The sequence below is a fragment of the Acomys russatus genome, chromosome 2 (genome assembly GCF_903995435.1).
Source record: "Acomys russatus chromosome 2, mAcoRus1.1, whole genome shotgun sequence".
NCBI classification, from domain to species: domain Eukaryota; kingdom Metazoa; phylum Chordata; class Mammalia; order Rodentia; family Muridae; genus Acomys; species Acomys russatus.
In genome coordinates, this window is record NC_067138.1 from 27757364 (window position 1) to 27775378 (window position 18015).

An 18015-nucleotide genomic window follows, 5' to 3' on the forward strand; every position below is an offset into this window, starting at 1 on the left:
TCCATTGGCAGATGAACAGAATTTTGGTATATACTTAAAATAAAGTAGTATGCATTACCGAAAGAAAGCCAGCCCTGCTTTATCTGATGAACTCTTGTATTATTTCTGTGACTGCAGGATAATGTGGTAATATTATTTCATCTTTTGGAGGAGGCTCTATAGTGTTTTACATGGTAATAATTTCTTTCTTTTTGTTTGTTTTTTGAGACGAGGTTTCTTTGTGTAGCCTTGGCTGTCCTGGACTCACTTTGTAGACCAGGTTGGCCTCGAACTCACAGCAATCCGCCTGCCTCTGCCTTAGATGTCTTAGTTAAATTTGGGAGGCAGAGGCAGGCAGACTGGGATTAAAGGAGTGTGCCACCATGCCCGGCTACATGGTAATTTCAGAATATCACATTTTAGTAATTAGTTCACAAGTATTGAAACTACTGTGTTTCCAGTTTTTTTCTTCTTTCTTTTTATGTAGTACTTGTTTCTATTCTATTCACATTGGCTTTCTTAATGGCTGCATAGTATTTTATATGATCTTTAAAAATTGTTCCTATAGGTATGTTGAGCTTTTATATGCTTAATTGACCATTTATATATTTTATTTGGGTAATTGGCTGTACTTCTTTACAATTTGTGAATTTGTCTTATTGTTATTTTTGATGAGTTACACAGTTCCTTCTATATCCTGGATATTAACTCCTTACTAAATATACAATTTGTAATTATTTCTCATCATTTCATGGCTGCATTATTTACATTGTAGATTGTTTCTTCCACAGTGTGGAATATTTTAAGTTTGGTGGAATATGCATGTATCTGCTTTCGTTTTGCTGCTTGTAATTTTGCTGTCTTGCCTGAGAAATCACTATGAAATTTGATATACGAACTCATTCTCTATATTTTATTGCAGTTTTATTACCTTAGATCTTACATTAGTTGATTAGTGCATTTTGAGTTATTCTCTGTGTCATATAATGGACTAACTTATTTGTCATATAGATATCTAGCTTACCAATACCTTTTATTGAAGAGTCTTTTTACCCCATATTGTATAGTATTCTCATGCTTGTTAAAATTACTTGACTTTGAGCCAGGCATAGTGGCACATGCCTGTAATGCCAGCACTCAGGGAGGCAGCAGCAGGCAGATCTCTATGAGTTCGAGGCCAGCCTGGTCTACAAAGTGAGTTTAGGACAGCCAACACTACACAGGGAGAACTTTTCTTGAAAAAAAAAAAAGGAAGAAAATACTTGACTGTGAATTTAAATGTTTATTTCTTGGCTCTCTATTATTCTAGTTTATTGTTTTGTAGCATGCTATATTACATTTTCTCTGTAATATGTTTTAAAATCAAGAAGAATGAAGTGAAAATGTTCTGTTTTTTCAAGATGATTTAACTATATAAGGAGTGCCTATACATTGAACATGCACATTATGATGCTTTTTATTTCAATAAAAGTTCAGGCTTGTTGGGGTTGGTCTGGTGCTGTATATTTAAATGCTAAACACTGGTCTACAGGATCTGGTTGCACCCAGACAAGTGCATTCTCACATGTATTGGCCTTTGCTGTATAAACCTTACTCCCCAATTTTTGTTGATTGGTTAATAAAAATAGCTAGAAGCCTGTAACTGGTCAGAAGAGAAGTAGGAAGAAGTTAGGTACCAGGCTTGAGGTATCAGATGGGGACTATGAGGAAGGAGAGAGAAGCAGGAGAGCAAGTCAGAGAGAAGAAAGTCACCATAGGACAGTATGGACCGTGAACACCTGGCCATGAGGGCTGGTATGATGGAACAGAAGCAGCCAAGGCAGGAACAGTTATGGCAAATAACTTGGGGTATGTACCTAGGAAATAGCAGGTAGTTTAAAGGCTTGATATCTGCTTAGTTATTTTGCTTTAGAGCTAAGCATACATCTAAAAGTTCTTTGTGTAGATTATTTGGGAACTAGCTCCATGGTAGTAACTAACCACTTTCTGGTTGCATTTGAAGTCTGCTTCACAAGATGGAGCCCATGCCTAGTACTGTTAACTAGGCCAAATTCCATGGATGGTTAGGTCATAGGCCTTAGGGGAAAACTTAGAACCATGTACTGTTATTCTGGTGAATGGATATAGTAATAAAGTGACCATAAATTCTTATAAATAGAGAGTAGAACATTTCTCAACCCTTACCACAGAATTAATTTCTTTTAGTAGATGATGATTAATACAGAGACCACCAACGGTCACCATGCAGAGAGTAAGACAGTGTGAAGTTCTCATTTCTAAAAGGGACGTCTATATCACTATCCATTTCACTCATAGTTTTGGGAATTATTGTGGAGGAAGATAATTTATTATTTCCTTTACATCACCATGCACAGCTTCTCAACTTCCTGTCCTCCCAGTCCCTCCCTCACACCGTTCCTCCTTCCAGCCCCCACTTTTCACCTCAGAGAAGGGATGGCCTCTCATGGATATCAACTCACCTTGGCATATCAGATTGCAGGAGGACTAGGCACATCTCCTATTGAGGCTAGACGAGGCAGCTCAGTTAGGTGGGTTGAAGATTTTGTACCTGACTACCCATCTGCTACACATGTGTAGGGGACTTAGATCAGCCCCATGGATGCTCTCTGGTTGGTGGTTCACTCTCTGGGAGCCCCTATGGGTCTAGGTTAGTTGATTTTATAAATCTTCTTATGGAGTCCTTGACCTCTCTGGCTCTTTCAATTCTTTCTCTCCCATTTCCATAAGATTCCATGATCTCTGCTTGATGTTTGGCTGCATCTGTTTCATCAGCTGCCGGATGAAGCCACACAGCTGACTCTTATGCTTCCCTCCTTTCTGCAAGTATAGCATAATATTAGCAGTGTCAGGTGTTGGTTCTCTCTCATAGCATGGGTTGAGTCAAGTTGGGCCAGACACTGGTTGGACTAAGCCAAAGGTTTTGTGGATGGGCTGATGTCTCTCCCTTCACTAGATGTCCCACCTAGCTATATGAGGTAGCAACTTCAGGCTCCATATTTCCCCCTGCTAGGAGTCTCAGCTAGAGTCCCCAATATAGTCTCACTGTTCCAGAGATGCTCCCCTCACTGGATTCCATTCTGTCTCCCAGTCCTCCTTCCTTTTCCTACATGTGATCCCTGTCCTTGGTTCTCTCCCCACCACCTCTCCCACCTGCTTCCCTCACTCCATCTACTTCAGATGTGTATTTTATTTCTAAGTGAGATTCAAGCATCCTCCCTTGGGCTCTCCTTGTTACCTGGCATCTTTGGGTCTGTGATTGTACACGGTTATCCTATACTTTATAAATAATATCCACTCATAAGTGAGTCCATTCCATGAGTGTCTTTCTGGGCTCCCTCACTCAGGATAATATTTTTAGTTCCATTCGTCTGTAAATTTCATGATGTCCTTGTTTTTAATACCTGAGTAATATTTCATTGTGTAAATGTACCACATTTTCTTTATCCATTTTTCTTTTGAGAGACATCTAGGTTATTTCCAGTTTCTGATTATTACAAATAAAGCTACTATGAACATAGTTGAGCAAGTGTCCTTGTGGTATGGTAGAGCATCTTTTGGGTATATATGTCCAAGAACGATATAGCTAGGTCTTGAGGTAGCACTATTCTCAATGTTCTGAGAAACTGCCAAATTGACTTCCAGAGTGGTTGTACAGGTTTGTGCTCACAAAAGCAATGGAGAAGTGTTCCCTCTGATTTTCACATCCTCACCAGCATGTGCTGCCAGTTGAGTTTTTGATAGGTGTAAGATGGAATCTCAGAGCTGGTTTGATTCAAACTTCCCTGATTACTAAGGATGTTGAACATTTCTTTAAGTGTTTCTTTGCCATTAGATATTCCTCTGTTGAGAATTCTCTGTTTAGGTCTATACCCCATTTATTAATTGGCTTATTTGCCTTGCTGATGTCTACCTTCTTGACTTCATTCTGTATTTTGGATAATAGACATAGGTCAGATGTAGGGTTGGTGAAGATCTTTTCCCATTCTGTGGGCTGCGTTTTGTCCTATTGACAGTGTCCTTTGCCTTGTTTTTCAATTTCATGAGGCTTCATTTATTAATAATCTTAGTACCTGAGCTGTTGGTGTTCTGTTCTGAAAGTTGTCTACTGTAACAATGCATTTAAAGCTCTTTCCCTCTTTCTCTTTTATTAGATTTATTGTATCTTGTTTGACTGCTCACCTCTGCTGGTAGACCCAGAAGGCAGGCAGACAATCGACAGGGAGGGGTGTAACTTGAATGTTCCTGGGGCCCAGCAGGCTTCTTCAGGTAGGCAGGCAGAGCATTGGTCCAGAAGATGGAGCTCAGCGGGGGACAGCATACAGCTCACTATCTTCATTCTTTCTCCCCTCTTCATTCTTGTGTAAAAAAATAAACACTCTTTTGATTATAAGGTAACAGATTACCATTATTTTCACCTCCCTTTCTATTTTCTTTTCTTTTTTAAAAAAAATTTTTAATTAATTGATTCATATTACATCTCAATGGTTATCCCATCCCTTGTATCCTCCCATTCCTCCCTCCATCCCATTTTCCCCTTACTCCCCTCCCCTATGACTATGACTGAGGGGGACTTCCTCCCCCTTTATATGCTTATAGGGTATCAAGTCTCTTCTTGGTAACTTGCTATCCTTCCTCTGAGTGCCACCAGCTCTCCCCATCCAGGGGACCTATTTCCTTTTCTTGATGTTAGCAATATTACCTGCTTAGTTCCTTTAAATTTTCTTAAAGATTTTTGAAGTATTATATTCAAACATATCTTGTTTTACTGGTGTGTTATTTTTGTTTTAATTTAACGTTTAAGCAACTCTATCACACAAGTCTTATAGGTGCCATGTTTCCAGTGGTGTGTTCACTTAGTGTATGTCCCTATGTATAATTTTTCCTGGTATTATTTATAATATTCCAAATGTTTTTTTATTATATTATGGTTATATTTGATATTTGATGTTACTATCATTATTTTAAGGTGCCACAAATGATGCACACAATTAACAAACTTAATGGACGTGTTTGTGTGTGTTCACTGCTCTGCTGACAAGCCATCTTCCTACCTATCTCCCTCACTGTATGTTTCCCTATTGCCTGAAATATAACATTATTGGAGTTAGGCTAATCAGTAATGCTACTGTGGTGTAAGTGTTTGAATGTAGGTTAATTTTGCACAACTAATTTTAAATTAAATAGCTAGAAGTGAATAAGCATAACCAGGGAGGAATGTCAAATGCCTAGAGAGCTTGAAACCAAGGGTTTTTTGTTTGTTTGTTTTTTTTCTTTCTTTTTTTTAAAACACATTTTTATTGAAAAATAAAATAATTCATATTACATCTCATTTTCTATTCCATCCCATGCATCCTCCAATTCCTCCCTCTCTCCCACTTTCACCCCAATCCCCCTTCCCTATGACTGTGACCGAGGGGGACCTCCTCCCCCTGAATATGGTGCTAGGGTATCAAGTCTCTTCTTGGTAGTCCGCTATCCTTCCTACGAGTGCCATTGGGCCTCCCCAACAAAGGGACATGGCACCATAGTTGTATGTGATGGGATGCAGGGATGGGACTCACACAGGAAGATGGCTACCGGGCTCTGGCATTAGAATCTTCTCTCCCTCGGGAGCACCACACCATGAATTAGCTCCTCTGTCCTTCCACAGGTTCAGAAGCTTCTAACCACTTTTCAAAGCATTTCTCACTGATGTTCTCCTTCTTACTGGTCTGCTCATGAGACTATTGAATTTAAAGTTTCACTTTGAGGGATTTTGACAATTTTGAATATTTTGATCAGATCTTTAAATGTTTCATTTCTCTGATGCTGAGAATTTCAGGATTTTTGTTTTATGAGGCTTCATAATTCTTGGTGGGAGAATTTGTATCATAGATGCTCTTTACAATACAAGTGTCATCTGGGTGCCATCACCCATGAGCCAATGGCACTGCTAGCTCTGTGGACATGTCTCTTTCTACTCTTTTCCCATATGGGTTGTAATTTTTATAATTGCTAATTGTCTTGAGGAATTTCATACTGTATCTTGGGCACTAGAGATATGAGTTTCTACTTAATAAATTTTATAGAAAATATTAATAATGTTGCTTTAGAATGTAGTTGACTATACTAGTCACAAAGCCAGATCACAAGTCCCAATGTGTCTTTTGTGGACTGTGGTTCAAATATCTGTTCACTTCTTAAGCCTTTATAGTTCTCAGATCTTTTTGTTCCTGTGGCTAAAATTGTTCGGTTTAATGGTATTGCCCTAAGTACTTTTAGTCTTTCTGTGTCAAATAAGAAAAAGTCAAATGGGCATTGGGCCCATTCTATTTCAGTCTAGCTCACTTAACAGAAGGGAAGATTCCCCTGTTTCAAAATGTGGGCTCTCGGCTTTGTGCCCAGACACTGGCTTTCCAGAATTTGGACAATAGGGGAAGAGGCAGAATGTCTTTACTCTGTCTCTATATTAGTAGTTATAGTGTTTGCTTTCTAAGTCAAAGCCAGACTTCCAAGCACTCTGAGTCGGTGCTCTAGTTAGCATCTACCTCCAGGTTTCTTGTGCACTGAGTTCAGGCTGGGGAACTGTAAGAAAGAACAACATTAAGCTGATGCATGGTGTTACTTTAATATTTGGTCTTCTTCCCAAGTGTTCTGTAGCTACTCACTTCAGAGTGCCTATGTGTTCTGCTGAGCTTTCTTGGCTGTATTGAATGGTAGTGCCTAGGTGGCTTGTATCGCTACATCTTACATAAGGTTTGGATTCTGGATTATATTTATGACCTTGAATTTAAATTATGTCAGTAATTCTTGGCACTTCAAACTTACATTTACTTTCTTCCTTTGTTTCTTTTTTCTTGTTTTATTTTTTCTTTCTTTCATTTTGTTGTCAGTGACAACATATGAAGTATATATTACAACAGGCGACCTCTGGAATGCTGGAACAGTGGCAAATGTCTACCTTTCTATCTATGGGGAAAAAGGAGACACAGGATCCAGGAAACTCTTTAGATCAAAGAGCTCTTTAAAGTTCTTAAGAGGACAAGTAAGTAAACAAAAATATTTTTGTTTGATTTCAAAAATATTATTGTAGTAAAATCACATGGAATTTTCCACAGTGACATTTGAAACACATAGTTCCCTTGCATGCTGATTAGTTGTCAACATGAACCAAACTAAGGATGCCCTGGAAGAGGGAACCTCAGTTGAAGACATGTTCTTGGCAGATTGGACTGTTTTCATGACTATGGGACATTTTCTTGATTAATGGTTAGTGCGAGGGTTGTAACCCACTGTGAGTGGTGCAACCTTGAGCAAGTGGTTTCAAAAACAACAGGCCCCTAACCAGCTTTCCTCCATGGTTCAAGCCTCTGCTTGTACTTGAGTCTCTGCCTGGATTTCCCTCAGTAAAAGACTGTGACTGGGATGTGGAAGCCATGCGAGCGTTCTCTTCCCCAAGCTGGGTTTGGTCCCAGTGTTCTAGTGGTGCAGCAGAAAACAAGGTGGAAAAAGTAGGTTAAATGTGCAGATACTGCTTCACTTAGATGATTTGACTCAAAACGTTCCAATAATAAGACAAAAAGGTGGGGTGAAAGTCATGTGCACTGGGTAGAAATCAGTCCTTAGATTTAAAGTTTTTTTTATTTTTTCTTTATTTTGTAAGCTAGAGATTCACAATTGGATACATAAGCAGAACTGAGGGATAGCCATGAGCCATAGCGTCTACTCAGCCACTTATTTAAGGGAGACAAAGATAAGGCTTTCCAGTATACATGTTGCTGAGCTCAGATGTTCAGTAGATTAGATGTATCCAATGCAGTTCCAGTTTACAATGGATTTATTGGAATGTAACCTGAGAAGCATCTATAGTCACATGTATAACATGCTTTGTAAAGAGTTTTCATTTTTAAAGCTGCAAATCTATAATTATTCAGTAACAATTCCTCAATTTTATCCCCCTGTTTTTCTGTTTATATGAACTGATTACTTTAAATACCACAGATAAGTTGAATTACAATAATTTTTTAAATTACAATAATTTTTATTACTTGCTTTTTTTCACTTAATTGCATCTATAAAGTTGGATGCAGTAGTATTTTTTCTTTTAAACACTGAATAATATTAAAGTGCTTGAACATAAAACCACACACTATTTATTAATTCACTCGTGCATAGATACACAGGTTGCTTCCACTTTGTGAGAACTGTGAATAATACATGAAATTACCAATATTCTTGACATAATTTCTTTGGTTACTTAGAATAGAGAACTACTGGCCTATATGGTAGTTTATTTTTAATCTTGGAAATACTGCCATCTTGTTTCCAATAGTGTTTATAATATTTTACACCTTTATCAGTATTGGACAATGCCAGGAGTTTCGGGCTATGTTCTTTCTTAAGCAACAGTCATTTTGTAGGCAGGGGTTAGAGTTCATTTTAGTTTAATTTGCATTTCTCTAAATGTTAGCAATGTTCAACATTTCTCATATGTTTATTTTCTGTTTGCAGAGAGAGAATTATTAACAGTTTTGAAGTGGGTTACTTTTGTTTTTTATTGTTCAGTTATAGAAGTTAATTGTGTCTAGACCTTGGGCAGAAAGATTGGGAGAGTCGGAGGATCAGGGAGTTTGCTGTTGTATTGTGCCTCCTAGCAATATCAGAAACTACACATTTAATGTCTCAACAACATGGCTGATCATAGGTGAGCTGAATAAAGGTGGATACCAATAAACTTGCCAAAGTGGTCAGGGGAAAGCCCACGAAGCTTGAACACCTCACAAAGAGCTTTAAGCAACCAAGCTAAAGCTGGGAGAGGTGGTCTTCCTTAAAGAAGACCACACCAACTTCTTGTCCGGTGCCAAATGGTCATCTCTGAAAATATACATACAAGGAACGGTATATAGGCTCAAAAGGTTATATTTAGGAATACTTTTATTTAGGACTATATTATAATGCATATACGTTTGTGCATTCAATCATAATTATTGAATAAAAGAGACCAAGAATTTGAAGGAGAGCAGGGAGGTTTCTAAAAGAGGGTATAAATAGAAGGAATGGAAGGAAGAAATGTTGTAATTATATTGTAATATCAAAATGAAAATAAAAATCTCAAAAATCTCAAAAATGACAATAAAAAGCAACTTTTTTGTGCTTTCCCTTTTTGAAATTCTGACTTTGTTTATTCACTGCTCTTCCGGGCCTTAAATCTTTATGACTGCTACTTTTAATTTGTTATTGACTAACTTACCTATCTCCATTTTATTAGGGCTAATTTATGATTTATTTTGTCATTTTGTTTGAACACATCACCTTGCCTCTTTATTTCTCTGGATTTTATGTGTTGGTTCAAACACTAGATAAAAACCATATGCCACATGTGTCAGTCTGGTTTAATATAGGAAATAAACTTGTCAGCCCTGACATAAGTGTTAAATCATACTCTTTGTTCATTTATCATTACTTATTTTTCATTACTTAGTGTTGAAAATATGGATTTGTGCCTGAGAGGTATATCCTATATCACTTAGATATAACATTTTCCCTCCTTTTATAAAAAGAAAAGTGAGATTGGGTCTCAATTAGTTGGTCTAGGATAGCCTCAACTCACTTTGTAGCCAAGGAGGATGGCCTGGAACTTCAAATCCTCTTGCCATAATTTTTCTGGTTGGGAGTTATGGGTCTGTACCACCAGGGAAACTTTAAATTTTTTGTATATATTGAACTGTTGTCACTAAGTTTGTCATTGCCCTCAAACTAGACAGAATGGAAGCCAGTCTATGAGAAGTAGCTGGATGTGATGCAAATTATCTGCTTCCTTTTATCTTCATAGGACCTGGGAATGATAGGTTCTCTCTCATTGTCTTTATAAATCCCAGGAGAGATTCTATAGCAAATGCTTGTGTTCCTGTTCAGAAAGCACAATTTCAACTCTTTCACTATGTTCGTTATTGCAACCAGGGGCCTTCAGATCCCATCAGCTCTAAAGATAGAAGGGTTAGCTGATGCCAAGGTGAAGCAAGTCATGGGGGAGAGCTGTATGAAGTACCCACATGTTGTATCTGATTGCTTGTGTTGTCAGCTTTTAAGCAGACTCTAAAATGCTTGATATGTGGACAATGGCTATAAGCTGGGGCATCAAGTGTATAGCCATGTCCTTTTTTAGGGATGTGATTGTTAATCTTGATTGTCAACTCAGCTGGAATTTGAATCAACAGCTAGATCAACTGAATTAACCCTGGATATCAATCAGGTGATAGATGTGACAGACAGATCACTCCCACTTTTGTCTTCATTTTATTGCTATAGGCAGATTTGTGTATTTGCTTAATGGACCTACATTTGACAATTGATTTTTGTGACACCTTAATGTACATTTGTGGTAAAATAAAAATTATGATCTACATCTAATTAGAGTTTTTTTTTTAAAAACTGTTTTCAGATTGATACCTTCTTCCTAGAAGCCGTGAACCTTGGAGCTTTGTGCAGGATTGTGATAGGCCACGATGGACTTGGCCCAGGTGAGGCTCAATTGCAGAGCTCTAGTGGATGTGTGCTTCTACTCCAGTTATGTGAAACTCTGCCAGAATCCAGCCAATGATTGGGAAAACATATAGAAAACAAATCTTGGGAGCAGAAGAACTAAAGAAGGAAGGAAGGAGGATCCCACTACATATTACTGAAATAACATTTTTCTCAGATCTTTTAAATGGACATATTTTTTCTTTAAAATGATATAAGCTGACCAAGTGCCAGACAATAGGCCTGGGATGCCAGAAAGAGTCGTTTAGAAGGAGGTATTTGCAATGTGAATGTTGTGCAGCATGCTAGTGATGGGGACACTGTAGTGTCCCCCAGAAGTACTTCTTGAAAGACTACTCATTGTCCAAGAATGGTGGCTTGAAACACTTGTCTTGGTGGCAAGGACTTGGCTGTGTTTCCTGCTTCCATTTTGTTCATGCTTTGCCCCAGTTTTCCCATTAACTCTGTGAGATAAGCCAGATCTTTCTAATGAACTTATTGCCTGTTATACAAACCAGCATGATATAAAGAAATACCATGTAATTGAAAGACACATACTGAGAATCAAGACTATAAAGGATAATAAGACAGAATTTTACTAAAATGTGTCAAGTATAATTTCCATATTAAGAACAATGGTCTCAGATAAATATGCAGTGAATATGTGTTTCAATAATGAATGAGAGGATTGGCAAGTTAACAAAGATGGTTTAAGGAGGTTACAAAAGCTGTTAAAGTACAAACATACCATTAGTGAGACTAGACCACGTCCCCTGGATGGGGAGGCTTGGTGGCACTCAGAGGAAGGATAACAGGCTACCCAGCAGACACTTGATGCCCTATGAGCATATACAGGGGGAAGAGGTCCCCCTCAGTCACAGTTATAGGGTAGGGGAATAAGGGGAAAATGGGAGGGAGGGAGCAATGGGAGGATACAAGAAATAGGATAACAATTGAGATGTAATATGAATAAATTAATAAAATATATTATAAAAAAAGGAATGAGTAAGATCAATAAATTAAGTAAAATGGGATCAGTTTCCCACAGACAGTAAACATATACCTTTGAAGTAATCTTCTTTTGGACAAAATTTATTTTTAGTTTGATCAGCTATCAGTCATTTTCATGTTGTTGTCTTGGTTAGTTATCCTGTAGTTTGACCATCAAATGATGATCCACTTCTCCAGGAGTCAGAGGACTTTCAAGGAGCTTTTAAGATAATGCCCTAAAACAGCTTCTGAAGAGTCAAAGTCATATTCTGCCTTATTTCAGTTAATTTTTCTAAACAAGGTTAGAAATTCTCAGCCTGAACTCTTAGGTTATACTCAGGAGACATTAAATACAGAAAATGACAAATGTAGTTATGATATAATGTGACTATGTTAATAAATTAAGTGAGTTGACCCATAATCTTATACAATAGAGTAAAATTCAAGGTGAATATCACTAAAAGGTAGAAAAAAGAAAATTGTTTTCTGATAACATTCATGATACCTAATGAGGCTTCAATGCTCATGAGACTTAATTCAATAAAAAGCATTTAAACACATACATGAACAATTAAGTTGAACACACACACACACACACACACACACACACACACACACACACACGCCGGAATTTTATCATGTTTTAAAAGTTGAAATGTTAGCAAGGTACTTAATTACACATGTAAGTGTGTGAGCTGTGCTAACAGGGATGTACCCTCACTTAAAACTCCATGAGCCATTTTATAGTTTATCAAGCTCCAAATGAAATCTCTGTGGATGATTTGAGAGCTGAACCCTTTTGTTGAAATTTTATTTTTCAAAACTATGAGCCAAATACTCTTCTTTTCTTTATAAAATTAAAAGAAAATATCTCAGTAAAATTCCCTCAAAGGCCACATTCTCTAATTATAACATAATAAAAACTAAAAATTAATAAAAAAGACAAAAGCTTTAAAAACTCAGTCTCTTGTGTACTTTTACTTTTTTTTCTACAAATTTGGAGACAAAATGCAAATCCTTCCCATAATTATAATCTAACATAGTGTTACAGTGATATTTTTATTGTCTGATTTCCTGAAGCGGCCTCAAAAATGATAAGAAAGAGGCACTCAATATCTCTAATATAGTCTGTTTCGAAATATCCTAAACCTGGTTATTTATAAAGATCACAAATTTATGTGTTACTGCTATAGTAACAGGGAAGTCTGACATCAAAATGAAGAGTGCTTCCAGCACATGGAAAACCCTAGGCCTGTCCCTAGCACTGAGGAAATACGGTGAGCACACACACACACACACACAGGCACATGCACACAGGCACATGCACAAGCACACAGGCACATGCATGCACACACAGGCACACACACATACACACAAGCATACACACACATATGCGCACACACATGCACACATACATAGGCTCATGCACATGCACATAAGCACAGGCACACACACATGCACACAAGCACATGCACGCACACACACACAGGTACATGCACACTGGCATGCACACTTTCGTATCTGGAGAATGTCTCCCTTAGTCCTCACATGATGTAAGGGGAAAAGGGCCAATGTGTTGTACTGAGCCCTTTTGTAAGATACTTAGCACAGTGCTGAGGGCAGAGCCCTTGTGATGTAGGTGCCTCTTAACAGCTCCAACTCCTATTACTGCATTAATCTTGCTCTAATTCTAGTCCTGAGTTTTCTCAAAAACGAGAAAAGACAATATATTTTTACATGAATAGCTTTGTGGTAACTTGTTACATTACAAAGTTTGTAATGTAAAATCAATGCATCATTACCTTTAAGAATTACCACTTAGGAAGAAGGAGAGAGACCTGAAGTGAAGAGAGGAAGGTTGCCATGGGTTAGATGGAGGAGACGCATATGGCCGGCATGGATGGAGAATCCGGCCCAGATGAAGAACATGAGTGAACAGGCTTCCTCTTCTTCATCCTCCTGCTAACAAAACAAGAGGGACAATAAATCATGGACAGAAGACTTCACTGATTCTTATGAAATGGGTGTGAACTCTGGAAAACGTCACAGAAGTCTTTGGGATCCCATTACCCTCTCCATAGTCATGTTATCCACCTCTGCTGCTGTCACTTCCCCAAGTTACCATGGTCCTGCTCTGAACAAGAATGAGAAAGTGAATTGAGTGCCAACATTCATTTCTTCATATTTATTGACTGATCCAAGATGGTGGCAAGCAGTGTGGACCGTGTTTGGAGGCTCCAGTGAACAATTCAGGGAATTGCACAGAATTCTGAGCCAGGAACACCGAGGTCCCCACACCATGAAAGCGGGAGTGCTCCACGGTTCGGAGGGACCAGGGTGCAGAGGACCTGCGTGCCACTGCACACAGGAGGAGCGTGGATTTTCTTGGACCAGAGGGGCAGCGGCAGAGGCAGCAGCAGCAGCAGCACAAGCAGTGGTGGCTGAGGTTTGCAGCTCATAGCCTTCCGGTGGAGGAGATTGGTGTGGTGGCCAGTGGGAGTTGCTGCGGGAGAGGGGACTCTGGGCAGGATTTGGGTCGCATGGTGCCTTGGGACCCAGACTGGACTCGGAGGACAGTTCCGCCCCAGAGTCCCGGGTTCTGGTCCAGCCCAGCAAGCAATTCTGCCTGAGGCACTAACTCAGCGGAGCTGCAGTTCTCCTGCTGTGGCATAGGCTGGGTGGAGTGCTCAGTTCCACCTTAGGCACAACCTCAGCTCAGCGGCAGCTCCCGTGCGGTGACGCAGTCTGGGCAGAGTGCTCGGTTCCACCACCAGCGCTAACTCAGTGGAGCCGCAGGTCTCCTGCTGTGATGCAGGCTGGACAGAGCGCTCAGTTCCACCACCGGCACTAACTCAGTGCAGCTGCAGGTCTCCTGCTGTGACACAGGCTGGGCGGAGCACTCAGCTCCACCTGAAGCCCTAGCTCAGCACAGCCACAGTTCTCTTGCTGTGACACAGGCTGGGCAGAGCGCTCAGTTCCACCGGCTCTAAGACTCTGGTTAGACACAGTGTGCAGTTTAAATCCGTAATTCCTGGCTGAGATTGGCAGACACTTCGGGCCCTGAGTCATTAACTGACCACAGCAAGCACTTTGGGCCAAAAGCCCCTAACTGAGCTTGGTGCATAGTCCCAGCCCAAAAATTCTGGCTGGACCCTGTGTGCATTTTGGGCCCAGAATCCCTAGCTGAGCTCGGCAGATGGTTCAGGCCCTGAGAATCTAGCTGAGTTTGGCAGGTGGTTTGGGCCCAGTGTTCCTGGCTCGACTGGGCAGGGGACACAGAAGGCTGTGGATACCTTGGCCTGACCCAACGTTCATTCAGAGACCCAGAATGATTGCAGGACCCACAACACAAGGAAGCTGAAGATCACTGGCTGTGAGAGTCCAAAACAACAGGGCTAACCTCCTAACATCCACACCAGTGAAGCATTAGAGCTCCCAGCATAGGGAAATTGTGAGAAAACAAGTGAATCTATCATCAGACTCCCTCCATCCAACTCTGGAAACTACCCAATAAAAAGAAAGATGGCAAGATGTCTAAAGGACAGCGAAAAAGCATACACAAAAATCACTAAAACAACAGGGCGCTCCAGTTTCCAGCTATGCCAGAGAAAACAACCACGAGATCTCAAATACAACAGAAATACAAGAAAATGACCTAAAATCCTTAGTAATGAGGATGGTAATGGAGGAAACAAATAAAATTCGTAATCAAATGCAGGAAGACACAAACAGGTGAGAGACATAAAAGAAGCACATAGAGTAGAACTGGAAAAATTGCAGGAAAATGCAAACAACCAGATGAAAGAAATAAATAAAACGGTTCAAGCTCTGAAGACCTGTAAGAGGCAATGGAAGAAACTCAGGAATATACAAACAATCAGATGAAAGAAATCAAAAAGTCAGTTCAAGATCTGAAAATGAAAATGGAATCAATGATAAACACACAGACAGAAGAAAAACGAGAACGTGAGACCTCAGAGAAGAAGGCGAGCAACACAGAGGTGAGCTTTTCTAACAGAATCCAAGAGATGGAAGAACGAATCTCAGGGCTAGAAGATACAATCACAGATCCTGAAGCAACCATTAAAGAAAATGCCAAATCTGGAAAACTCCTGACACAAAACATCCAAGAGATTAAGGACACCATGAAAAGAAGAAATCTGAGGATAATAGGCATTGAAGAAAGAGAAGACATCAGACTCAGGGCCCAGAAACTATTCTCAACAAAATCATAGAAGAAAATTGCCCCAATCTAAAGAAAGAGATGCCTATAAACATACAAGAGGCCTACAGAACATCAAATAGAATTGACCAGAAAAGAAAAACTGCCTGTCACATAATAATCAAAACACAAAACATACAGAACAAAGAAAAAATATTAAAAGCTGCAAGGGAAAAGGGCCAAATAACATTGAATGGCAAACATATCAGAATTACACCTGACTTCTCAGCAGAGACCATAAAAGCCAGAAAGGCCTGGACAGAGATCCTGCAAACCTTAAGAGAACCCAGATGCCAGGCCAGACTACTTTACCCAGCAAAACTATCAATAACCATTGATGGAGAAAACAAAATATTCCATGACAAAAACAAATTCAAACAGTACCTATCCACAAATCCAGCTTTACAGAAGGTGCTAGAAGGAAAACTCCATCCCAAAGGGCTAAGGTACAACCAAAACTACTCAGGAAATAGATAACTATCCCATGGCAAAAACACAACTACACAAACGCTTGACTGAAAACAACATCAAAATTAAGACTCTTAACAGTTACTGGTCATTAATATCTCTCAACATCAATGGTCTCAATTCTCCAATAAAAAGACACAGACTAACTGAATGGGTGCATAAACAAGATCCAATGTTCTTCTGCATTCAAGAAACACATCTTACCCATAATGATAGGCATTACCTCAGGGTAAAAGGGTGGGAAGAAATATTCCAAGCAAATGGTCACAAGAAGCAAGCAGGCGTAGCCATTTTAGTATCGAACAAAATAGACTTTCAACCAAAATTAATCAAAAGGGATGAGGAAGGACACTTCATACTCATCAAAGGTAAAGTCAACCAAGATGACATCACAATTCTGAACATCTATGCTCCAAATACAAGGGCACCCACATTTGTAAAAGATCTGCTAAAAAAGCTTAAACCACACATCGATCCCCACACAATAATAGTGGGAGACTTCAACACCCCATTCTCACTGAATGATAAGTCATTGAAACACAAAGTAAGCAGAGAAATAACATCATTAACTAATGCCATGGGTCAAATGAATCTAAGAGATATCTATAGAACCTTTCACCCAAACAAGAAAGAATATACCTTCTTCTCTGCACCCCTTGGAACCTTCTCCAAAATCGATCACATCGTAGGTCACAAAGCAAACCTCAATAAATACAAGAGGATTGAAATAATACCGTGTATCCTATCAGATCACCATGCTCTCAGGCTGCAATTCACCAACAACAGAAATAACAAAAAGCCTATACGTATGTGGAAACTAAACAACTCTCTGCTAAATGACACCTGGGTCAGAGAAGAAATAAAGAAAGAAATCAAGGAGTTTCTGAAATTCAATGAAAATGAAGGAACAACATACCCAAATTTGTGGGATACATTGAAAGCAATGCTAAGAGGAAAATTCATAGCACTAAGTGCCTTTAAGAAGAAATTGGAAACATCACACATAAGCATCTTAACGACACAACTGGAAGCCCTAGGGAAAAAAAAAAGAAGCAGAAACACACAAGAAGAGTAGACGTCTGGAAATAATCAAACTCAGGGCTGAAATTAACAAATTAGAAACTAAGAAAACAGTCCAAAGAATCAACAAAACCAAGAGCTGGTTCTTTGAGAATATCAGCAAGATAGACAGACTGTTAGCCAAACTAACTAAAAGGCAGAGAGACAGTATTGAAATCAACATAATCAGAAATGAAAGGGAGACATAACAACAGACACTGAAAACATACAAAGAATCATAAGATCCTACTTTGAAGATACATACGCTGCAAAATTTGAAAATCTAAGGGAAATGGATGAATTTCTTGATCAAGTTCACTTGCCAAAGTTCAGTGAAGAACAGATAAACAAGCTAAATAGTCCCATTTCCCCTACAGAAATAGAAGCAATCATTGATAGTCTCCCAACCATAAAAAGCCCAGGACAAGATGATTTTAATGCAGAATTCTACCAGACCTTCAAGGGCGAGCTAATACCGTTACTATTCAAGCTACTCCAAAAGATAGAAATAGATGTAATATTACCAAATTCATTCTATGAGGCCATACTCTCATTGATACCTAAACCTCACAAAGACTCAACAAAGAAAGAGAATTTCAGACCAATTTCTCTTATGAACATAGATGCAAAAATACTAAATAAAATACTTGCAAAATGAATACAAGAACACATCAAAGATGTCATTCATCATGACCAAGTAGGCTTCATTCCCTGCATGCAGGGATGGTTTAATATATGAAAATCCATCAATGTAATCCACCTTATAAACAAACTGA

At 39.1% G+C, this 18015-nt stretch overlaps 1 protein-coding gene across 1 annotated transcript in view; it reads left to right on the forward strand.

The window, feature by feature from the left end:
• The window catches only part of LOC127201237 (lipoxygenase homology domain-containing protein 1-like), a 339490-nt gene that overhangs the window by 114967 nt on the left and 206508 nt on the right, over positions 1–18015 (forward strand). The window contains 2 exon segments of the mRNA XM_051159652.1: positions 6873–7024; positions 10421–10499. Coding sequence (XP_051015609.1) covers positions 6873–7024; positions 10421–10499 — 231 coding nt within the window.